At 37.7% G+C, this 26593-nt stretch overlaps 1 protein-coding gene across 1 annotated transcript in view; it reads right to left on the bottom strand.

The window, feature by feature from the left end:
* The window catches only part of LOC122800093 (serotransferrin-A-like), a 276007-nt gene that overhangs the window by 151698 nt on the left and 97716 nt on the right, over positions 1-26593 (bottom strand). Inside the window, exons 7-8 of the mRNA XM_044069617.1 lie at positions 15106-15269; positions 6016-6187 (exon numbers count right to left, since the gene is read on the bottom strand). Of these exons, the coding sequence (XP_043925552.1) occupies positions 6016-6187; positions 15106-15269 (336 nt within the window). The remainder of the gene's footprint in view (positions 1-6015; positions 6188-15105; positions 15270-26593) is intronic.

The raw sequence follows: 26593 nt of genomic DNA, 5'->3' as shown, positions 1-26593 counted from the left end.
TATGATCATCCCATTATGTCGCTTTAATGCTAAATTCGCCTTAAACAGAACTTCTATAACTAGCTTATTGAACACCTTTTTTCTCACCAGTGCTTTCATAAGTGCAGCTAGCACATATTCTTCAACTCTCTAAGTTCATGCATGTTACCATGTGGAGATCAGGCTAGGCAAGCTCCATTGCAATAATATGCCATCAATTTAAATTGTAGCCAGAACTGTGCATTTACTTCTGAGGACTGTGCTCCATTTTTCTGAAAATCTCTTAGTGCTGTATCACTAATCTGTGTATTAACTACTGTGACCTTATTCTTGGTTTAAAGTTATCAGTGACCTGAACTCCTGCCACAGCCACTTTCTTTGATTTCCTGAACTTTATGTTTGGCTTCTAGCCTTAATCTGTTGTTTCTGCACTCTGAGTGGCTCCAGACAGTGTTTTTTACTTTGGAAATCTTTGGTCTTATCTCTAGTGGCAGCAGAGAGAGACCAGGCCACTTCTGAGCTGAGATAAACTGTTTGAAACCTCTAAGTGTCAGCTTGCTATTGCCCAGAAGGTTAGTTTGTTTGTTTTAGCTTTGTTTCTGCCTGTATAAAGTTGTCACATTTGCACAACACTACTCTTCGTGCAGCAGTGGTTAGCAGTGCCTTGTATTGATGCAAACACCTTGAATTGAAATTTTTCATATACAATTACCTCTTTAATTTTCCAAATTCCTAGCTGCATACTATGCACCTAGTCTGCACACTGAACAGTTAGTTTGTGCACTGAGCAGCTAGTTTGTGAGAAGCATTCATCCTTCAAGCTTGCCCTGAGCAGTTTTTGGCAGTCTTGTTAGTAATCTACACTCCTACAGCAACAAAGCTGGTGAGCTGTGAACATACCTTGCGCTATCCCCCATATAAGCAACTAGAATCCCAAGCACTTCCCTGCTATCTTTGCATCTAGCCTGGTGGACATGGACATCCTAAGGCAATGCAGCAATTGTGTCATGTACACTGACAAGCATCGAATCCTCAAATATACAAATAAGGTGTGCAAGTGATGTAGTTATACAATGTCACTGTAGGCAAGGTTCTGGCCTACAAACACCTACACTGCTAAACAGTAGCTAAACAATAGCACACACACAACACTCACCTCACAGTCTTCAGAACAGTCACATTGACCCATTTCTGCTGAGGCTTTTGAATGTAATCTCCACAAACCAGAAAGATCACCTAGACACTGCACACACAAAATAAGTTTTCAGCAACCTCAAATGCATGCCACAAAACAACACCCCACAAGAAACATACCTCTGAGCCCATAAGGCATACCACTACACATCCTGATATTCTGGTTATTGGAGACTCCATAGTGAGACAAACAGATGTCTTACTCACCAGACTAAGCAACGACAGAGTCGTGGTTAGGTACCTATCCAGGTTCAGGATCCATCATATGACTCGTCCACTGAAGTCACTTAAGCAGAAGTACAAGTCTAACTCAGTCATAATTGCTTCTCAGCCTTTTGACTAAGATCAAGTGTAGTCCATGTGGGTGTTAATGATATGAGACATACTTCCCTGGACTATATGAAGAGAGACATGACTGACCTCTTGGAATATGTGTCCCAGGTTGGTATTGGTATGAACCTATCCTTGAGCAGCATTCTACCTTATTCTAGGATGATACCACAACACAAACAGAAAATAATTGACTTCAGCAATTGGCTTAAAATATGGTGTCATTCAAAGATGGTACAATATTTGTTTCTCAGCCTCTCAGGACATGGTTGACAGACCAACCTGCTTTGCCAGCTATGATCTGCATCTGTCCCCTCTGGGATTTTGAATATTGGCTAAAACCTTTTCCATCCCATACTGCTTTTTTCAGGCATTGACAGCTAGATAAAACTTCTGACCTAGTTGGTACTAAACCAGGAAAACCTGAAAGTATTACTTCTTAATGACAGGAGTCTGAACCAGAACTCCACTCCCTGCAGGCTCCACTCTCTTCATGTATATAGACATGTGTGCAGTCATTAAGACATGATGTAGAATCTCAGAGAGTACTCCTGCAGTGCACGGCTACAATGCCTTCCACTCATTTAGACCAGTTACTGCATAGGAAGGGACAAAAGGTGCAGGTGACTCTATATACACTAAAAATAAACACACCTCAAGGTTAGTCCATCAGCATGACAGATTTGAACTTCACCATGTCCAAATCATTATAAATAAGGTTCCATACTATATCCATTCAAACTATAGCTCCCTCTCAATGGCCCAGGAAAACCACAACACTTTATTAAATGCACTCTATGCACTCACCATTCAATCCAACACAATATTCACAGGTGACTTCATCTACCCCAATATAAACTAGGAATTATAAATGACCCCCAACATACAGGCCCAGAGATTCCTGGACTTCAAAAATGCCATGACAGAATGCTGAATCCCCCAGTATAATGTATTCACTAGTCAGGTCAGACCATAAAGCTGTCTACTTTGAGGTAAATATAAAACCAGGTACATCTGGAAACCCTAAAAAATTTAAAAATTACTCCAAGGCAAACTTCCCAGTAATAAGTGACACCCTAAATATATTTCAAACCTGCGCAACCCTGGGAATAATGCTGCCTATGCAGAAATGTTTCACAGAAACCCATTGTAATCAAATCAAAAGCTCAACAGAAATGGTTGTACCTACCTGAAATAAGTGCAGAGTGGTGGCAAAAAAAAAAAAAAAACAATAAAAAAACAAGCTGTCCAGGTAGAATTCCACCATTAATAGGCTATACAGCAAAATGAAGAAACTCATGGCAAAAACTCAGAGGATCAATACCCAGCAGGATAAAAGCTTCCTCATCAGCCTAAATAATTAACTCTGGAGGTTAATAAAGTCCACAAAACCCAAATTTGAGGGAAAATAGCCACCTAGATCAAGGACAACCACAAGGCTTTGTTTAAAATCTCAAGGGCAATATACAACAATTTACTGAATTAGTTGTAAATGGCGCTACCCATGTGGAACAAGAGGATATAACTAAAATTCTGGCTTACAATATGGCTCAAAATTTACCCCCCCAATATTCCTCAGGAAGTTCTGACATCCATCTCATCCTCAACCATCAGTAGAAAGCAGGTCCCCAAGGCACTCACCAAGGCCAAGAACACTGCATAAATTGGTCCTGATAATATCTCAAAAATCCTTCCTTAATGGTATGGAACATGAAGCATTTGTCCCATTAGAATCTCTATTTAACTGCAGCCTCCAAATGAGCTTTGTACCCAATGAATGGAGGACTGCAACATTTATATTACTGCAAAAGAGTGGCCTATCCAAAGATCTGGGAGTCTACTGACCCATTAGCTTGACGAGCCTGCTGTGCAAGGCTATGGAGAGGATAATCATGGGTATCATAAAGGATGACATAGTCTGTGTTTGTCAAGGGCAGGTCTTGCCTGAGAAACGTGGTGGACATTTTTGAGAAGGTTACCAAACAGTACATGAGTGCAAATCGTCTACCACAATCTGGAAAATGCATCTGACAATATTCTACTCAGGCATTGTTAGCAAGCTCTGTAAATTAGATATTAATTCATAAATCACTCACAGCCAGCAGGCTCACTGAGAGGACCCAAGAATTTAGAATAGGGGAATCTACCTCCACAAAAAGGCTAGTTACTATTGGGGTCCTCCAGGGCTCAGTACATGGGCCACTGCTGTTTAGCATCTACTTCTCTGAAGTCAAGACTACTGCCAAGGGTCTCTTGCTAACAAAGAACCAACAAGAAGGAATCCACCAAAAGTAGTTTATTAAAAGCTCTCTGATGTCTCCTTCTTGTTGGTTCTTCGTTTGACTTGGTTTCCAGTTGTTTCATTTGTCTCTAGCTAACAAGTTTGCAGATGATTGCAAATTGGGAGCAGTCATCTATTCCTTCCAAAATACTAATTTCTCCCAAGAGGACCTGTGTTATACTAATAACTGGTGCCCAAGTCATGACATAAAACACATTGCTAAGAAGTGTGTCACAGTATCATTCAGCAAGATGGCCACCCCTAAAAACTACCACATTGACAATACACCACTGAGAGTAGACCCTGTATTCAGGGACTTGGGAACACATAGAGAGAGATTTGGCATTTGACTAATATATTTCTACTGTAGTGAGGAAATAATTCCATGTTGCAAAACTTATAAGTAAAGTCATCTCTATGAACATTTCCTTCTTTTAGCATCTAGCTGTAGCATTCAGTCTACATATCCACTAAAGATATAAAAAAGCCAACATTTTTCACACATGACCCAACAGTTATATCCTTAGTACCCCGTTCCTAAAGAATACTTATTACTTATTTGATGAGGTATTTCCATGTAAAAGACTTAAAGCTTTCTGCTTCTCTGGTGTAAGTAAAGGCACTTGGTCGACTTTTTTTTTTTAATACAGCCAGTATACACCATTATGACAGTACTCCTTACCAGTGTGCCTCAACTGCATAAGCCATTTACAGGTACAGGATATAATACCAGCTAGGCTTTCTTTGCTTTACCCCATTTCTTTTCCCCCCTTCTCCTCTCTTAGCAGCACCCCGGGAACAGAAGACAAGCTTATTAAATCCCTGAAACCTAAATACTGATGACACCACATGACACTGCATTAACATTTAACATTCTTTGAATACTGCTATCTGCTGGCACTTTTGAAGGACATGGCAGGGCCATTAAGGCTACTCTTTTTGACAATGTTGCTGAAATAATCAGCGATAGCCTTAAAGAAGAAACATCAGCATGGACAAATGTCCAGTGTAAAACTGGATCCTCAGCATGTTCACTTTCAGAGTGCTGACAAGATCCAGTGAAGCAATGACTAATATCCTGAAAAGCGATGTTCCAGGAGTGATAGAAGTAAAAGCATTCACACTAGAGTGATTGTTTATACTGCAGAAGTGAGGAGGAAAAGTAGCTACTCAGGCACTCACAAAGTGCAGGATATCAGTATGCTGATGAGGACATGGCTGGATCACTGGAAAACACTTTCTCCAAATCCAAACAGCAGACGAATGTGACTGTAATACTGACTTGATGAACAAGATATCTTATGAAAAGAAATACATAGCAGCAACATGCTGAATGATGTGTTGTTTCTGCTACATGTTGAGGCAGACTCGTACTGCACCGCAGTGTACTCAGAATGGCTGTTAAAAATATTCCAGTAGAAGTAACAATGTAATACGGTGCTGCTGGGAGAATCAACCATCCACTGTAACATGAGGAGATAGAACAAAAGCAACACAGCATGAAGCCATTTCAATATGGAGATAGACATCACATAGCTACAACTATGGAACAGGTCAGTGATGTACTGTGGTATAGGTGGAAATAATTATAGCAATTTAACAGTCATACTGAATCATACTGTGACATGTAGAGAAAGATTATAGTAAGAAATGAAAATACAGTTCCCAATTCCTTCAATTTCTACTGCCCAAGTGATTGTTTTCAAATCTGACCATAAATATACTCTGCCCTTGCAATGCCTTTACCAGCTTCCATATAACAAGTATTAATCTGAATATGATAATTCATAATTTAACAAATTATAGTTTACTCTATTAGTATGACAAATTGTGGTTAAGTGAAATTAAAATATCAAGAAATCTTTTCAGAAGATCATAAACTTTACTTACAGAGCTGTGTAAGTAGTAATTACATAAGTGTTTAATTGCGCTTTTTTTTCGAAATGTAAACACATAGCTTTTTCACAGAAAATAACGTGAGCTTAAATAATAATGTGGCAGGAAACACACATTAATAATGTACTTGTGAAAGCCGCAACACATTGATAAAGCACTGTACATGTACAAAAGTATACTGTAGTTTAATTATACGATATTTATTGATCACAGTATTTTTACTTTACATATTTTGTCAGTTACTTAAAAAAAATCTTGACATTATTCTTAGATCTAGCCACTACATGTTGCATTCTCTTCTTTCTAGTTTAATAAAAATATCAAACATACCATACCTAGCTTAAGGGCATGGATTGCACTGACATATTTCGGACCAAGGAATGAATAAGAATCGATATGGTCTGGTGTCCTCACTAAACGAAAGGCAGAGTCTTTATAAATGAGGTCTTTTCCATGAGGGGACTCAAAAAGCTTAAACTTTTCTTTAGATGTTCTTCCAAATTTACTCTGATAAAAAAAAAGTTTATCATTAGTGTTTCAATTTAAACCCAGAACAAAGATAAAAATAAGAAATATTTTGCAAAGGCCTCCCTACAAACAGATCAATATTCTGGCAATTTCTAAAGGTTGTGGAGATTAACTAGACAACTAAAAGTAAGTCACTGTATCTATGAGAAAGGGAAAAGATAACAGTGCTGGCAAAATTGCAAACAGCCATTTAAAGTATTCCCTAAAAGAGTACCTGACTGCACTGCCAATGACCTGTGAGTGGCTAGTGACTTAGATCCTTGACAGTTTGGTCCTGTGGGGGGACTCAGCAGACTCCTAGGAGAGGGGAGTGTGTAGGGTTTTGCCATAGCTGGACACTTTCTGATAGACATAGGTGATGCCATGACTACATGCATCTGGTTTTGTTCAACAGCAGGAGGGTAAATTGGAGCAGTCTCTGTCACATGCATGGGTCTGTGTGACTTTGTGTATATGTGTGTGTGTGTGTGTGTGTGTGTGTGTGTGTGTGTGTGTGTGTGTGTGCGTGTGTGTGTGTGTGTATGCAAGGCGCATAGCCCCAACTGTCCAGATTTTTGGTCTCATATTTTTGGTCTGTTATTCATAAAATGTGTGGTTTTCTGGAAAATTACTTAAGATCGAAGTCACTAAATAAGAAGTTATGCTTTCACAAATGCTGTTATTCTAGCAATTTTCTAAGTTTAGAAGAGCAATACTTAAACTCTGCCCCTATTTTAGGGCCTTTGTTCCCTCATTATTTTAGGCTTTGTCTGAATTTCGTACACTAAAAGTTTTAGAGGTATGGACGTGCATGAGACATTCTTGTCCACTCCATCCTTAGTTAGCAGTGTTCACTTCCCATCGGGGATTCAATCTCCTAGCAAAAAAAAAAACAGAAACTAATATCTGCAGTTGCAAAAGTGACATGTCCTTTTCTAACTCCGTGACAGTTGTTTAGGAAAAGGGCAGGATTGATGCACAGACAGGGGATGCAAGGACTAAAGAAATAACATTTCATATTCCTATCTGAGTTAATTCCCTGCTAATGATCTATGGGAAAAGGAGTATATTGCAAAATGATGTGTAATATACCATATCTGTATTCACTGCAGAGATGTACCTCTGCCATATTAATGGGGTCAGTTATGGAAAAATTATTTATCATGACTTACTAAAGTACTCTTCACTAGCTTTTGAATGGGAGAATACATGTTCCCACTTAATTTGCCTCAGAATTAATAATATTTACATCAAAAGCATGTATAGGTGGCTAACATAAAATACAAAATACTTGTTGCACATCTGTAATGATATAAAATAGACATGGGGACTTTTATATTTTGAAGGACAAATACATCCATGAAATGCCCTTAGCCAGCTTTAATGTAACATATTAAACTGTATGGTTATCAGTACATCACAAAAGAATGAAAAACCTCCATAAATTTGATTGTATACCACTTTTTTGCACAATTATAACTAGTATCTCAAAAATGGCATGAGACTCCTCCATACACTAAGTATAGCCATCATATGTGATATACTCATTTCTGTTTTTTATTAATTTCAGCTGGGTAAACCAATTAAGCACAAGTACTTCTTTTCAATAATAACCCAATATTGCTTTTTCTGTTAAGTGTCTTACTTTCTCAAGATCACACAACATTCAAGTGGATGTCAAAATAATTAAACCCAGTGTTTCAGGATACAGCACATTAACAGTTTGTAGATTGCCCTCTATGCTATATTGAAATAAAACACTTGGTAGAAAAATTCACTTTATATAACAGAGCAAAGCTTTCGGGTAGAACCCTTTGTCAATACTAATACATAGACATCACATTATCACAGTTTAAATACAGGTCAACAGTCACATGACTAGCAGCCCAATATAGTCATGTGACAGCATTAGATAATTAATACAAAAATATAAAAATGTAAGACTATAAATCATAATACAATAATTAAAATGCAATAGTATTCTAAACTATAAAACATTAGCACCTTCCAAACAATATTAAAACCATATTTCATAGTTTAGTATGCTTTATTTTAACCAATATTGTTTGGAAGGTGCTAATGTTTTATAGTTTAGAATACTATTGCATTTTAATTATTGTATTATGAGTTCTACCCGAAAGCTTTGCTCTGTTATATAAAGTGGATTTTTCTACCAAGTGTTTTATTTCTTTCTTGTGTTCTGCAGTTAGTGATCCTCTATGCTATATTACCAGTTCTTAATTTGCAAATGCAAGCCACAGTGTTACCACATCACAGCATTATATTTTTTTAATCAAGACAATGTAACCAACAAATATTTATTGTTCATGTTATGCTTGCAACTTGAACATTGAATGATGTTTTAGCTTCCACAACATATTTACTAGCACACAGTTCTGGCAGTATTTTTGAAAAAAAAAGTATATTATATTTCTAACATATGACATTCTATCATCCTCTGTCTCACTGTTTTCAGTTGAGAGAATGACAGAGAGAAAACATTACCTGTTGAATTTGAATACAGCCAGTACACTGTGACAAAAGTATAATTTGATTAAAACTGGATTCACTAAAGTGACCAGATAATGATATAGTTTCTTTTACCAGGTACATTCTTTCATACTGTGTTTTTAGTCATATGACAGAGGCTGACAGGTGCAGTTCACTGATGTACTATCTTGTAGTTTCTTGCATCAGCATGTCTGTGTTTAAGAATTAAAACAAGATATGCTGCAAAATAACAACTATAATGCCAAAATAAAGACACAGAATATTAAGGTTGCAGTGTCAAAGGTTAGTTCATAAAACACCACCACAGTAACAAAGTACAATTGTGTAAGTAAACGTACCATAACAGTAGATGTTCAAATGATCACTGCTGAAGTAGCTTTAGATATATGGGTTATATCCTACATAGGATATAACAGCCAATCAGCTTACACAGCTTCAGGGCACTTTCTACATGCCAAAACCATCAGCTTGAGCTTTGCTGAATAAAAAGACAGGTTTGGGTGCCAAGCCCTTCACAGCTTTCATGCTAACAGGGAGACAGGGAGGCTGAGACCTGAAAGGACAATGCTAAGGATAAAACATGTCCATATGCTACCATAAACAACACAACCAAAAAAAAAAAAAAAAAAAAAAACAAGAAAGATGGAGTGAGGGAGAGGCTACTGCAGCACTGGTCATTCAAACATCTATTGTTATGGTAGATTTAGTTACACAACTGTACTATGTTCATCATATTGATCACTGATGTAGTAGCCGTAGCTATATGGTAGCTGTGAGAGATGGAAATGGAAGCAGAAGAGTCCATGAGCCTCTAAAGAATAGTCTAAACCTAGAGAAGGAATCAAGTTTGTAGTGCTTTGTAAAAGTGTATACAGAGGACCAAGTTGCAACTTCTAGAATACTTCTGGAGTCCAACCCTTTTCGAAATGCATAGATGAAGCCAAGGCCCTGGTAGAGTGGGTCTTGTCCCTGGCTGGAATAATTTTGTTGTGATGAGTATAATAAAAGGTAAAAAGCCTTAGACAACCATTTGGAAATAGTCTGTTTTGATACAGGTTGTCCCTTCTTCTTACCTTTACAAGAAAAGAACAGCTGAGACAAAGAACTAAAAGATTTAATCTGTCAAGATAGTGGCTGAGTTATCTGTGAACATCCAAGCTATGAGCATCCTTTTCCTTCATTTGCTAGGTTCAGGAAAGAAAACAGGGAGATGGATAGTCTGGCCTAAAGTAAAGTTGGATAGCACTTTAGGAGTAAAAGAAGGATTAGTACTCAAGGAAACCCTATCTCTGTGTAAAATGAGATATAGTTGATGCACCATAACAGCTTACAACTCAAATGCCTTTCTTGCAGAGGTCAGAGAAATTAGTAAAACTATTTGCCATTTTAAGAACCTCAAGTCAGCCAATGTAGGTAGCTCAAATGGAGCAAGTGCTCACATCTCTAACACAAAATTAAGATCTCAAGTAGGGGCCACTGTTTTTTTAAGGACTCTTATGCAAAACCCCTTTCAAAAACATTTTGACAAGACAATGCTTTGAAAGAGGAGGAATCACGGGCAGACATGTGGAAATGGCTTATAAACTTAACCTTGATGGAGGAGAAAAAAGGCCATAGGATAGTAACTTGAACAAATATTGCAAAACCAGAGAACTGCTAAACCCAAATGGGTGCTGGTAATGTTTTTGGTACCAACTAGAAAACCTTTTTATTTACTAATATAAGATTTTCAAGCAGCCGACCTTCTTGCCTTCATTAGTACTTGGTACACATCCTCAGTAAACAGACAGTCAATTGAAATTGACTGTGGTTGGGGGTGTATCAAATACCCCTGTGTTGTGTGAGTAGATCCAGTCAATGAGAAGGTTTATGGTAATTGCCCCTGCCCATTTCCAAAAGAAGGAAGAACCACAGCTGCATGAGCCAGAAAGGAGTCACCACAATGAGCATGAGGGATTCCTTCTAAATCTTCAGAAGTAATCTGGATATCAGTGAAAAGGGTGGAAAAATATGCAAGAGCAGAAGCTTGCCAGATGATTGTTCAGCAGGGGTAAATAAGTCTTTTTGAGGAATACCCCACAGAAGAATCAAATGCTGGAAGACCCCTTGATCTAGTTTCCATTTGTGAGGGGTGGCCCTTGTCCTGCTCAGCTTCTTTGCCACACAATTTTCCTCTGACAGAAATGTAGGATGTCTGTAGAGTGAGACTGTGGTATAAAACTATATCCTAAGCTAAAATGGCTAGTCTGCAAAGGGGGTATAATCTGATTCCTCCTTGCTGGTTGATACAGGAGAGTTCAGTACCTTATTCAGGGCAAGTATCTCTTTTATATTTATGTGCTTGTTTCTGTCCTTGATGTCTCACACATATTTCACTTTTATCCCACCTGAAACTTCTCCCCATGCAAAGTCTGAGGTGTCTGTGGTGACTGACTGCTTTGGAATAGGGTGTGGGAATGCGAGACCTGGATTTAAGGATATTTGCTGTCTTTCCCAAGTGATTTCTTTTCTGACAAACTCCAGCAATGGGATTTGAAAAGATAAAGTTTGTTGGTGCTGGCACCACAGAGTCTTCAGATATCATTACATTGTTCTCATGTAGAGTCTTGTCAGGGGTATCATGAGAATCATAAATGCCATGAGACCCAAAATCCTGAGGTATTCCCTCGCAGTGAATGAAGTCTGACTGGAAAATCTTAGAAACAGATCTAGATGTATATCTATTTTTTTTCCTGTGGAAGAAAATCTTTTGAATTGAGGTGTCTAGCCCCAAGAACACAATCCTGTGTGAAGAAGTCAATGAAGACTTATGAATGTTCTCTTGGAATCCCAGCTTGTGTAAGAGATCTCTCAATAAAGTGAGAGATTCCAGACACTGTGAAAAAGACTCTGCAAAGATAAGTAAGTTAACTAAGTATGAAAAAATGTGGATACCATGCAGCCTGCAATGAGCTATAACTGAAGATAGACACTTTGTGAGCAGTCTTGATGCAGTGGATAGTCCATAGGGTAAGCCAGATAACTACTAATGTGATCTAGACATACAAAAGCTTAAGAAAAGCAAGTCTGGATGACTAGGGATGTGATGATAAGAATCTTTTAAATATAGTGTTATTAGGAAATTAGAATGAGGAAGAGGAGGCAGAAGGTTGTGAAGTGACATCATTTTAAATCTGGGCATGATCACAAACAGGTTTAGGAGATAAAAGCATCCTTGAATAATCCCCCCAACCCCTGGGATGGAGGAAATGGTTCTATCACATCCTGGGATAGCATGTGATGCAAGAAAGGTGGAAATAAAAATGTCTGTTCTGGTGGATGAGGGATTACCCCATGGAAAGGAAGAATTTCCTCCCACAGCCATCTGTAACCTTCATTAATGATCTTCAGAACCCATTTGTTTTAAGCTGTTACCAATGAGAAAAGTGGAGATGCAGACTTTCTGGAAGAGAAATGGGGCTGCCAGAGTGAGAGGAGGGACAAGGTCCCATTAAATAGTCATTCTGACTTCTTGGACTGTCCTTGGTTTTAAGAGATTCCAGATTTCTTTTTGGAACTTTCTTTCCAATTCTTTTTAAATGTCTGTTTACCTGCATTTTCTTGAGACTGCTTATTATTATTTTTTTTATTTATTGATTTGCAAAAATGGAATGAGGTGTTAGAGAATCCCTTAGAAATTTTTGAAAACAAGGGCTGAGATTCTCTGTATCAACATACCCCTTTCATCACACCTTTTCATTACCTCTGCAGCAGAGGGGCCAGAAACTTATTCTCTTTCCAAAGCAGATCTAAAAAATCTAATTATAACATCATCTGGGAGGTTCTGAGAATGCAGCAGCCAGGCAAATCTCCTCAGAACAGTTCTGGTGGCCATAGCCCTGTATACACACACTATAAACAATGATTAGTGACTTGTTCAATAGAAGTAACTGAACTATTCAAAACAGACTTTTTTCCTTATGAAAAGAAACTGAAGACAAAGCATTCCTCATACTTTCAGAATTAGTCAGATTAAATTTTAACATATGAGCCTGACAATTCATATTTCTCAAAATCAAAGTTGCAAAAGCATGTGTTTTTTCCCCATACTTATCGATAATCTTCTCATCCATAGCAGAAAGAGTAGGATCAGAATAACTTAAATGTTTAGCAGCAATGGGATCAACCAAATCTACAGCTACTGGGTCCAGTTTGGGAAGAGTGTATAAAAACATAAAAGACTGAGGAACTATGTACATCCTATCTGCCTTTTTAGGGACAGCTATCTGGCTACCAGGAAAATTGGAGACAGTAGCACACACATCCTCCAAACTTACAGAACTGGTAGAATGGGTGAAAATTCTGGAAATTCCTTCTGTAACAGTTCACTGTATTTTCTGGGGGATTGAGAAACGTCTTTGTTCTCCTACTGAAAACACTGACACATTCTGGAAATATTCTCAGAGAAAGAGAACCCCCTAACAGGGAGAATCAGAAACTGAGATCTCCTTTGAATCTGAATCAGAAATCTGAGAAGCAAACCCCTGTATCTGCCCCTTCATCTTCCTGTCCAGATTCAGGATCTGGAATCTCTTCAGGAAAAGAGGTATCCCTGTTTCTTTTACCAGAAACTACTTTATAAAAAGGATCAATGGCCCAAATCAAACCCTGATCCAGACCCATTGTTTAAGGAAATTTGAGGAAGAGTAGCTACATGTTTAGTTTCCTTTTTTTTAGACAGGAAATATGGAGCAACAGTGTTATAAATGGCAGCAGCAGCAGCTTCCCCTGAGATGGGCACTACATTCTGACAAACCAGGGAAGCCTTCCCTGTTCCCTTTCACAGGACCAATAAGAATAGTTCTCCCTTGTCCACTGAGGGGACCCCAACAGCCATAGAGGACCACAGTGGCTGCAGATGCTACACCAGAGGGATCAAAGGTAAAAGATGAGTGGTCTGAAGTGCAACTAATGGCCACAGTAGTCACCCACCTGTGGCTGAGGCACATTGCTAGCCTGCTCTGGTGGCAAATGCTGTTTGCTTAACTTTTTCTTTTTGTGGCTGGAGAAGGACTGACTGTGTGACCAACATTTGTTCCATGGTCAAACCAAAAATGGTGCCTGTTTCTAATGGAAAACAAACTGCAAAGGCCAGTAAAACTTATGATTTTAAAAGTCACTTTTTTACATATAAACACAGTAGAAAACACTTTTAAACAACTTGCCAGCCCTAAAACTAAAATAAACGCAATTTCTCCACATAAAAAATGGTGTGCAATTACCTTAAGCAGCTTTTAAACTGACAGAAAAAAAGAGAACTTACATATAAAAGTACAATATAGTCTAATGACAGTCCTTTAAAACACAAATTCCTAGCTTTAACCAGAGAATGGTGGAGACCGTAAATACTGATAACTCCAAATAGAAAAAAACGGTCTAGGCACACTGAGAAAGGCTGTAGATTAATTTATTATAATAAAATTCAATGCACATGTGCTTTCACCCTGCCAAATGCTAAGGCTTTTTCAAGTGAAAAAGCCCAGCATTTGGCAGGGTGAAAGTATTTATGCATTGAATTTTATTATAATAAATTAATCGACAGCCTTTCTCAGTGTGCCTAGACCATTCTTTTTTCTATTTGAAATTCCTAGCTTTAAAATAACTTTCCTGAGCAGGAAAGTGTTATTCAACAAACAACTTTTTTCCCCCAAAGGGAACTTAAATTGCCCAACAAAGGAACAGGAAAAACAGACCATCAATCCTTGAAAGCCTCAGAGGAGAGTACTCTTTGGTGGCAGGAAAGCTCTGGAGGATTTGGTGCCCAAATCTGTCTTTTTAGTTATCTCAGCTTGTGCTGAGTGATTGTTTGGGTGTATGGAAAGTGCCCTGATGCTCTGGAACCTGGATGGCTGTTATATCCTATGCAGGATATAATCCATATAGCTAAGGCTACTGCAGCTGTGATCAATATGACGAACATCATAATAATTAAGTCAGTGGCATCAAAACTCAAACTCATTGTAAAAGAAGTTGGCTTCACTATCAATGCACACAGTACATAAAAAAATAAACATTAATTTAGCAGAAAGTAGCATCCCCACATTCCTCATGTAGGAAACCTTATCTCCCTGCAATAATAGGTTTTATCAGGGAAAGTAAAAATGTTTATCCTTGACACTTTTGCAACTTTTCTAGGGAATGGACATTCTGATATTTAGGGATTTGTCAGACCTGACAGAATAATACAAAGAAGGTATAGGAAGTATTACCAGATTAATAATAACCAAGGAATGGTAAACCAAATATGAAAAAGGGAGATCCCATCCTAATAAAATTTATGATATTGATGGAATTTAAAACAGTGGAGTTAATTAAGAATCATTCAGAATACCATTAATTAAGTAAACATCAAATATACAGGCACCTACCTGAGCTTTATCTATAAAGGTCCAGACTCTGTCCATGAGGGGTTTGTCGTCGCGGGTTACAACTGCATGAGCAGGGATTCGTGCTATGTGACATTGAGGATAGTCTTTAATAGCCATTGTTCTGCCATCTGCACAAAGTAGCTTATAATGCTCTTGTTCAGCCTCTGTGGGGAACCACAAATACACACATTTATTTGCTAAAAATATTATATTATTTGAAGAGCGAGAGGTTTCAATTTCAGAACCAATTTCAACCACACATTTTGTAATGTCCTGTCATCAAAAAGAATGATCTGCATATTTCCATAAAGAACCATTTCAATGACATAAAAAACAGAAATAATATAAATATTGCATGGTAGCCCTTCATTTTCAAAGTTTCTTGCACTCAGAACATTTTCCTTCCTAGGGGAACCCTTAGACATACAGTAACTTACTAATGATTCATTGCTCAACACGTATACAGACTATCTCCGCTGTAACGACCTTATATCCTGCACCTGAACTACTTACAAAATTAAATTTAGTAATGAATGACATTTAAATTCTCCCATTCAGTATTTACCTTGTCCCACAACATTGTCCATCTCCATTATATGATTTAAATACTTATGCCACATGGTTTTAGAAAGAGTCCCAGTACTTTAACAATTACATGGCAGTTGATATAATTTTATGTCTCGCCATCCATTTTCAGATAGTGCACCTTATCCTTTACAGGGTCACAGGGAAGTAGGCCTCTCCAGGAAGTCAGTGGGCACAAAGCATTGAAGCTCTCTCTAGACAGGGTGCTGACTGATCACAGAACACATATTCCCACTAATTCATACACAATATGCACACATAAGGGCAATTTACAGAATGCCAGTTCACCTACTGTATGTCTGTGGGAGGAAGTCAGCAAATACAGAGAAATCCCACATGGACATAGACAGGACAAGCAGACTCTGATGAGAAGGCACCATAATCAGGAACTGAACCGGAGAGCCTCTTGTTGTGAGGCAGCAATGCTGCTTACTGCACTGCTCTTCCACCCATACAATTTATACAAACATGCATTATAATGACTTTATTGTAGGGTTATTTATCACTCATAAAATGGTACTGGAATGTGTCCTTTAACTTAATTTACTTTGCTTTGGAGATAGTGGCTTAAAATGGATAGAAAACTGCCGAAGTAATAGAAATTTAAGGTCTGATCCAGTAATCAGTTTTCCAGTCCAGGAACTTTCATGACAGGTGTTACCTAAGGGTCAGTACTGGAGCCATGACTGTTTTTTCTCTTTATAAATGATCCTAATGGCACTCTCTCCTCCTCCTCTTATGTCTTGTCTCTGTTAATGATATCCTTATCCTGAAATAAGTCCCTATACTAAAATAGAGAGTAGAACAGCTAGGGTGATATTTTAATCTGCTTTTGAACTGGGTCAGCAAAACAAACTTTCAATAAACACTAATACAACTATCTACATACTATTTAGGAACAGTAAAACTGTAAAACCTACTGACAAAATTAAATTACTGGACCCGTTGAGAAATCCAACTGAAACGTTCCCAAAATCCAAGTTTTGGAGCTATGGATAGATCCTTCCCTCTCCTTCAAATGGCATGCATAGCTAATGGTTGACAAGGCAGTGGCACAATTAAAATTCAGGTACAGTATCTAACCAGATTTTAGATCTAGAGCAAGGAATGTCCTCGTAGCTCAGCCAGACTTTACCAATAACAGCTCCTTTCTGTAGCCAAAATGCTAAACTCATTGTAACTACCATTAACAAAATCTGTAGGTTCTCAGCACTTGCCCCTAACACTGAGAACCACCAGTAGCTTATCATGCAAAAGAGCAACTGGCTGCCATTTACTGCCTTCCTTTAAACCAAAATAAACTTTCACATGTGTTGAAAAACCCTGTCAGTAGTGGAGTTCCCTATTGAGCAGGTAATCCTGATACCACATCAAAAAAATTATGCTGCTTCCACACATTGATGCAGCCAAACTTCCCCCAATGGGAACTTGCAGAGCACGAGATCCCTTCATTGCCATGTTATAATAATGAGCCTAGTTTTGCCATCAGATGTAATGACTATGAAATCTTTAAGAATCATAAGCATGATGGAGGGGCACAGTGCAGCAGAGAAAACCTATTTAATAAGATATACAGAGCATACCTTACTATGTAGCTTTCCCTGCTGTGCTCTAAGGTGCTGCAATATAATACACCACAGCAGCTGTTCGGCTGCAGATGGATTCAGGGATTAACTGAGCACAGATGCGTTTTGTGCATCAGTATGTACTATGGTGTTTCTGTGCACAATTCATGATGATTAAGGGTGCTTTGTACACCACTGTTAAGTACTGCAATCCATGTCTATGAATTACAGTCGCGAAGACAGGCATAATAAACATAGCATGCAGAGTTATTGTATACCTCTGTGCTGTTTGCTTATTAATACAAAGGCCTCATTTTGTTCATGGTTTTATCGGTTGCTTGGACGTAGATGTTCTACACATGTACCTTTGGTTAAAACTTTGCATTTTGGTGTTTTGGATTATGTTAGGTGAGCTACTGTTGCTATACTCAGGTTTTGAAGCTGCATTCTCTTATTTTACAAGTGTGGTGTAATTGCATCAGTGAGAAGTGATGGTTGAGTTAATCATTGTGCAACAGAGGGACATCCTATGACGGTGGGTAGCTTGGTGTCAGCAAAATCTGATGAGAATGTTCTTCTGTTTATCCCTGCAGTTCAGAATGCCTCATAAGCATTTATCACTAAGGAAATTTGTAATGATACTGCATGCAGCAAGTGTACTTTAATTCCAAATGTTTGCATGTTACCTACTGACACTGTTTCATGTACAGACCATTCTGATCACTGCCATACTTAGGGGAACTTTTTTATACACACACATGTCACCTTCTGGGGCAGCAGGACAGCACTGGTCACCTCTTGCATTTTATTAAGAGGTGCAATATATTTCAAAGATGGTATCTTAAAAACATTGTAAAATACATCTTACTATAATATTAAAAGATTATAAAAGTTGTTGGTAGGTAGTTTAGATCTCTAAGACAATGTAATTAGTTAGTTTGTAAGTTAATTAGTTAGCTTATTAGCATGCCTGCCATTTAGTTGTGTTTCTGTAACCATGAATCACAGTTTACCTTTTATGATAAAGAAAAATAAGTTCTTTAGTTCTGTATAATATTATGGACCTTGCAAGGGCCGTTATCAGGAAAATTATGACAGTTATAGTTCACAAAGAAATATATAAAACATCACATTGCATATTATTATTGTGGCTTTAGAATCTTCCGAATAAAATAGATTTAAGGGTTCATTAAGAATATCTGCTGATCCCTTTCTATCTCCCATAGGCTTTTAAGGAATGCACTGTTTAATTATTTTCATACTGTTGCACTGGCACTTTTGGGAGACATTCTTCTAATATTTAGGGATGTCACTTTTAAGTTACTTTCCTTGATTTCAATGACACTGACAATATGATATGTTGTGGTATTATTTTGGCATCCCAAAAATGGAAAACACATGGATTGCATTGTAATCAAAAATAGCTTGTAACTGTACTGTACTGTACAGATACCATTGTGAGTCTAGCCGTAAACTTTTCAATAACTTTAATGTGCTTTGACATCTGCCTGCTGGGCACTTGTGTTTAGTTTGGATATTTTATACATTTGTATTACAACTTCCCATTTATTCTTATTACAAATTATCCAATAAAACTTTTTGGATTCTGCAGTGATCTTTCATTGCCAGCACATGTAACGTGTGATACTGCCTTCAGTGGTCATTAGCAGACTTAGATATGAGACAGTTGTGGGATGGCAAATTTGAATCCAACATGTCAGTGTCGATGGCTTGTGCTAAAAGGATAAACATATCTGACAGCACCTTGCACACTACATAGTGGTAACACTGATTCCTTTGAAGGAAAAATTAGAGCACATTGATTGTGAATTCAGGTGCTGACTGGGTATCCTGGTTAATGGCTGAGAAAGGCCTATGGACCATTTCTTTTACCTGGCTAACAAATAAATAAATCTGCACACCTTGATCTACAGTATAATTGTAGTAACAGTGCTGCATGCTGACACTGATGTTTTAATATTTGCATGAAAAATTTAGCCAGCGTAAGCACTCATGAAAATTTGCCAACAAGACTTTTCTCTCCATCAACTATTCTAGTAGTCCATTCCTTGGGCTCGTATCCTCCCTGCATCTCCAATGAGTATCTGGTCCCTACAATCTGCTGCCTGTGCCCTTTCCTATCTCCACTGACCTTTCAGTGCAAGAAAACCATTTAAAATCTTTCTGGCATGATCTTTTGCAGCCATGTCACATATCTCCATCTCTTCTGGGCTCATTTCAGAACAGCTTTAACTCTTCTAGTCTCTGATAATATCATTTTTCCCCCAACCCCTCATGCTCCTCTAGTGGCTTTTCTTTGCACTCTTTTTAGATACCTAATATACCTCACCTTACATGGCCTTGAGAACTGCACACAGTACTCAAGGAGCATGTCATTCACATTGTGGATGAATGCAGTGGCCTTGTTCTTCAGATTGACAAGCTATAATGTATTCTTGCTCTGTAATCTAATATGAAATCAATGAAATGTTCTACATATACTCTATCAGATGGTGCCTCTTTTCAGAAAATGTAGGCCAAAAAGGGTAATGTGCTTCTTTATTTGCTGTATGTATACTACCCTTTACATTCTTTCATGTTGACTTCTTATGTTCTGTGTTCCTGTCTGGAAACGGGGTCTAACTCCAAAAGAGTGAACGTTCTTTAATCGAATGCTAATACTCAAATGCACACAATATTGAAGGTACAGAACAGCAATTTTTTTCCCAGGGGAAAAAAAAAAATCACTGGGCCATTGTCAGGACTTTGCTGTTTCCTCCAGTGTGGTTCAATCTCGGAGTTGATATATTTAAGTAGGGGGGTATGGGGGGGTGAAGCCCCCCACTTTATTTTGTCTTTGGATTTTTTTTTTTGAGCAGCAATTTTTTTCCCTGGGAAAAAAATCTCTGTTCCGTACATTCGATACTGTGTGGTTTCGGGTATTAGTGTTCGATTAAAGAGCGTTTGCTCTTTTGGTGTTTCGATCTTCTAATATAGACCCTGGAAATGTGATACATGTATTTACATCATTTTTTATATCACTGCAAAGTTCTGTATACCCTTAGCTGTCTGGTTACTAAGCATAGACAGAAAGCTAAAGAAGACAGTTATTAGACTCCATTAATAAGGGATTTCAGCAACAACTTGCTCACCAGACTGCAAGACAACAAAGGTAGAAATAGTAGTTTCTGTACTTTCTGAATGAAGCTGTGCTGCCCCAGTCGCAGCCTATAAAGAAAAGAAGAACCCACACTAGAAGTTAAGAGCACCACTGAGTAAAATGAAAGGGAAGGCAGAAGGCTCAAATGAGGTCATGGCAGATATGAACAAGACGTTGGGTAACTTAGGGGAGAAATGGCTCCTGGGGGTACTTACAGCAGTAAGCAGATAAAGGCGCATCACAGGAAACTAATAAGCATTCTAATGTCAGTGTGAGGGGATATATTCACAAATGGTGGACTCACAGATATCAAACTTCTGTCACACTGCATGAAAATCCGGTAAAGAGTGAATGATAAATGAATACTCAGAGTAGTGGAAAGTAAGGGGGGAAATGAACAGCTCAGATTCATATATATATATATATATATATATATATATATATATATATATATATATATATATATATATATGGGTCTACCTGATAACGCCGACACGCCAAAACACCAACAACGAAATAACTGACACCACAAAACTGAAAGTTCAAAAACACGAAACTTCACATGCCCGACAAACCACAATCCCGACAATCAACAAAACAAATACCTTTTCCGAAAAACACACACAACACAAGCACACCAAACACCTTACAAACCTACACTAAACCTTACATACACAACTATCTATGCACTAACCTTAACCCAAACCCTAACTCTGAGGTCCATCACTATTGCACACTTACCTTACCTGCACCCTAACCCTAACTCACTTAATCCGCCCCTAACCCTTAAGTCTGTCACTATTGCACACTTACCTTACCCGCACCCTAACCCTAACTCACTTAGTCCTCCCCTAACCCTAAAGTCTGTCACTATCGTACACTTACCTTACTCACACCCTAACTCTAACTCACTTAACCCGCCCCTAAACCTAAAGTCCATCACTATCGCACACTTACCTGACCCACACCCTAACCCTAACGTCCGTCACTATCACACACTTACCTTACTCGCACCCTGACCCTAACGTCCGTCCCTAACGCACACTTACCTTAACATGTCGGTGTTCTCAGCATCGGGATTTTCAACTTTCGGTCTTCTGCGTTGTCGATCTTCCGGTGTCGGTGCTTCTTGTTGTCAGCATTTGAAGCTTTTGGTTAAATCAGGTAGACCCATATATATATATATATATATATATATATATATATATATATATATATATATATATATATATATATAGATACATAAAAGATATGCATCTACTGCCATTCCTTGTAGCAAAGTTTCATCAATGTGGCTAGCAAACATCTACGTAGTTTTATCTAAACTGGAACACTGATGCACTTCTTCTCATGCACCAAAGCTACTCCTCAAAACATAGAATCATAACAAACAATGTTTTTGCATTCCACCCTCAACTGGGGGAGGGGCTATGCCACCACAACAAAGTGTGTTGACAATGCAGAGAGATCAATTTTAGTTCAAATCAACCTATACCATAAAACCCACCTACAAATACACACACACACAGACACACACACACACACACACAAAAAAAAAATAAAATATATATATATATATATATATAGAGAGAGAGAGAGAGAGAGATCTATAGCGATATATAATTAACATGTATGTGTGTGTGTGTGTGTGTGTGTGTGTGTGTATGTGTGTGTGTGTGTATATATATATATATATATATATATATATATATATATATATATATATATATATATGTGTGTGTGTGTGTGTGTGTATGTATATATTTATATATATATATATATATATATATATATATATATGATATAGATATATATAAATATATAGATATATAGATAGCTATAGATAGACAGATATTTATATTTATATTCTGCTACCATCGTTCCTTATTTAACTATTAATGTTAGGAGTGTCATTTTTAATTCAGATCAGTAACACAACTTCACGGACTTGTACAGCCTAGACATGCTGGTGACATCAGAGCCTTAGTTAAGGCCTCACATACTTGACATGGGCTTTGCCTTACTATCCACTGAGTTTTACTTAGATGAAAATTTATCTCATTGATTTAGCTACCTAGTGGTGTGAACCTTGGCTCTAAATGTTTGTCACTTTTGAAATGACACCCTGACCACCATATGCATAATGGGAAAAGTGGTTGTGGATGGATGGATTTATAATACCAAAGCTATCTCCTGTTGAAAATCCCGGCTGATGCAATTTTCATTTGCACACCAGCAGTTATTTGGTATAGGTGGTATTTTCTCTTTCCTTCCCAGTACTATAGCCATGGAGTTGTATATTTAAATAAGGGGTATGAGGGGCAAAGCATCTCACATAGGGGGTGCAGGTGGTGCTTGCCCCCCACAAAAAATACTTTATTAAAAAAAAATTCTGATGAGTTAAAGGTTGAACTGATTTGTTCATTTGGCTGATCCTCACTGAGTTGTAAATTAAGGAAAGAAGGAACCAGATGTTGATAGCCAGGTGGTCTTTCTTTTCTCAGATCAGCGTACAGATGAAGGCTTTGGGCTGTAACCTTGAAACCTACGTTAAATTGCTTTATTTCCCATAACTAGCCTCCAGCTTTAAAAGGTAAGGATGTTGCTGTACTCAGCCTATCCATTAATCATATTAAATTAGTCCAAATTATTTGTGTCAGAATTTCTCCACAGCAGTCCATGGTCTTCGTGGAAAATTCTGTAAGCTGCCTGGTGTAAAATATAGGTTCATAGGTTCATGAGTGTGTACTAGGCTAATGGCCCTGGAGCCTATACAAGCCTAGCCCATAGAAGTGCTTTGGCATCGTACCGCCCAATGTTAGTTCCCGTATAAAGATGAATCTAATCTTGTTACATTACTTTAACACAGATTGTGCATCCTAATAGATATATGTGAATGACGTTATTCACCTGTACTGCCTTGACCACATTTTTGCCCCTCTCAGAACAATGATGCTTCTACTGAAAAATGCAGCAGTTAAGGCTGAATACTTTGATGTAATCCTTCCAAAAAATAAAAGACTGGAAGACTGTGTCTATTTTTTTCACCAACTACAAATCTACCTATGATTCTAGAAAAATTACCTGAAAAAAGTATTTCACTACAGTGACCTGAAACAGCTTATTCCATTATTTGACAAGGCAATAATTTTCTTCAAGGGCACATTCATTGTCATACTTGATTTGTTTTCCTTCTCATAGGGTAGATTGTATTAATTTGCTCTAGATAACTCCAGAGCTAAAGGTAATTACGACTGCTGGAGGAAAATCCAGTATTGTCTACATGAAAGCAATGTTTTTCAGTGTTCATAGAAGACCTAGAAATGTCAATAAGAATTTGAGTTAGTCTTGCAGAGTATTTTTCTCCTCAGTAAACAGCCCAAACACAGTTCAACAATGGAATTCAGGAAAGACAAAATATCACTGTCAGCCTAGATAAACTTGGAACTCTCCTTCTCATCTGAGGGTTTTCCTTGTAGGGCATACCTGAATGATTTAGGGCTTAGTCCTACAAAATGTTTCTGTTCCAAGTGTGGGCTATATGGATGCTGGTACAGGAGAAGATTGTTGACTTCTGTTGACCTTCTGTTTAATGACAAGCATTCTGCCTTATATAAAGATCAATAGTTAAGGTGCTTCTGCTGGAATACATGCTACATTTACTAGGGCTCCAAAACTTTTTCTTCCCATTCCTACAGTAATTATTTTTAATAGAGATCGCTGAGAAGCCATCATCAGTTTAATCAAGAAATAGGCAACTATCATTCTAATATATTAGGGAAGAAAAAATCAGACTTAAAATATACATCAGAATGCAATTAATCATTACAAAATTGATAAAAAAAAACAAGCAAGAAACCTGCACCCACCATGTGAGGGCTGCTCAGCACTCCACCCATCTCCTGCTAATTAAATATTACTAACTCCCAGATCACACAACAGTGGGGAATAAGGAAAAACTCCTCATCCTACAATTAGCTATCTTAGACTAACAGCCAGCAACTCACTCAGAATCCAAATACACACACACACACACACACACACACACACACACACACACACATATATATATATATATATATATATATATATATATATATATATATATACCTATTCACATAAATGCAAACATACACAGATGATGCATTTCACTTGATTCTACATGTATCGACTAAATAAGTTTGATGCAATGCAGAAGCAAGTGAAAATCAAACATCTAACTTTCGAAAAAAATGAAAGGCATACTACATATGTATATATAGATAGACAGATAGATAGCTATAGATATAGATATATGGATGTCTTAGCACACAGGAGATCAATGTAAAAACATTGAATTATCAAATAATGACATGTTCTGCACATGCTCCAGGAATTACCCCAGAGTGGACTAAACCAACAGTGAATGTTTTTGCAGGGGGCAAGCCCCCTGCATCCACCATACTCCCTGCTAATTATATATACTAACGGTGAGATCGTACAATCCCTAAGGAACAGGAATATTCCCCTACTCAGGGGATTGTTGATCTCGAACACCTGTTGACCATTTGTCTGCATCAACCAAATGATATCGGCATCGGGTCCGTTTGTTAAGGTATAATACACTCATCTATCCATCCATCCGTCCATCCACAACCCCTTTTCCCCATTTTTTTATTAGCTAGCTTCTCTCGTCAGTCTCCTAGCAAAGGTGCTATAAATTCTTATCTATAGAAAACTGACAAATGATCTAAGTTGACTAGTGCACCAGACCAACATTAATTAATTCAACAGTTACTTATAAGTCAGAATTAACTCAGTGATCTAGACTGATACAATATTTCATCCTTAACACTTCTGTCTGCCATCTTTTTAAATCAGGTGTGGCATCACAGTAGTTCTCTAAGCCTTGTGCAATATGGTTGTAACATCAATGCATGGCGATTTGTAAAAATAGGGTATGATATACTGGAAACTTGGCTTAATGGATCTAGAACAGTATTTAACACAACTAAACCTGCTCTGAGTGAAGCAATGTATTTTCAAGTGGTTCAGTAACACTTGTTAAGCAGGTAGCAACTGCTACAAAGAAATTTAACCGGTTACTCAGCCACATCTACAGAAAAAAAACTTCATGTCTAGCAAGCCAAGAAAGTTCTGTTTCAGTCTATCCTTCTGTTATGCCTGGTTTATGCATCTGTTTTCTGTATGAACCTTTGCATTGCATTACCACAACCTTAAGACTAAACTGATTTACTGCATGTTGCTACATGGTGGGTGCAGATTACAGTTTTAACAAATTCTTATGACTGTCACTGCATAGTCTTGAAATTGTAAGGATGGCCTGGTCTAAGTAGCAAGCTATGCCATATCCACCTGAATTTGGCCTTACATTTTTTTATGTAAAAAGCTATGTCCAGCCATCTTTAATTCACTCTACAAGCATGTCCAGCCCAGATATTTATGATTTTCAACTGCATACTGGCTTTGGAAGAAGTAGTAATGGCTTTGTTGGTGGTTCTATTCTAAACTTGCATGTCTTCCGTTCTGCAGCTCTTGGATTACCTGTTTTATACATTCCACTTGGTCATGGTAACACTAATAGGTGACTTAATATATATACACATGCATACAAATATGTCAGACAAGGGGAAATAGTGTCTTCTATTCTGCCAATATACCAAAACAGTTCTTCCCATAATGTGTCCAGATTGTTCTTAAAACTATCTAAACTAGTACTTGCTTTAATGTACTTTGGTTGTCTATTCCATGCCTTAGCTTCTCTCTCAGAGAACCAATTAGTGCACTTCTCATTCCTGTAGAATCTTCTACATAGATTGTCTAATGATTCTCTACTACTTTGTGATAACCCCAAACATTCCAGGAGGTAGTTGTCTCTAAATGTCCTGTGTACCTGAATAATATCTCATCTTAAATGTCTGTATGAGACACCATACAAGTTCAGATATGTTAGTCTTTCATAATACCATAAATTTTCACACTGGTGGATTCACTTGGCATATTTCTGCTGTTCCTTTTCCAATTTACTCATGTTTGTTTTCTTATAAGATTTCCATATGGTTATTCCATACTCAAGTTTGGCTCTAGTGTAACAAACAAATGTTTCATCATTTCTGATTTCTTAGATTTTATAAATCTTTTTTATACAACCTATAGTTCTATGACTATAGTTAATCAA

Source organism: Protopterus annectens, chromosome 4.part0, assembly GCF_019279795.1.
Source record: "Protopterus annectens isolate FY-2018-M chromosome 4.part0, PAN1.0, whole genome shotgun sequence".
Taxonomy (NCBI): Eukaryota; Metazoa; Chordata; order Ceratodontiformes; family Protopteridae; genus Protopterus; species Protopterus annectens.
This window is presented reverse-complemented; position numbering and strand designations above follow the sequence as displayed.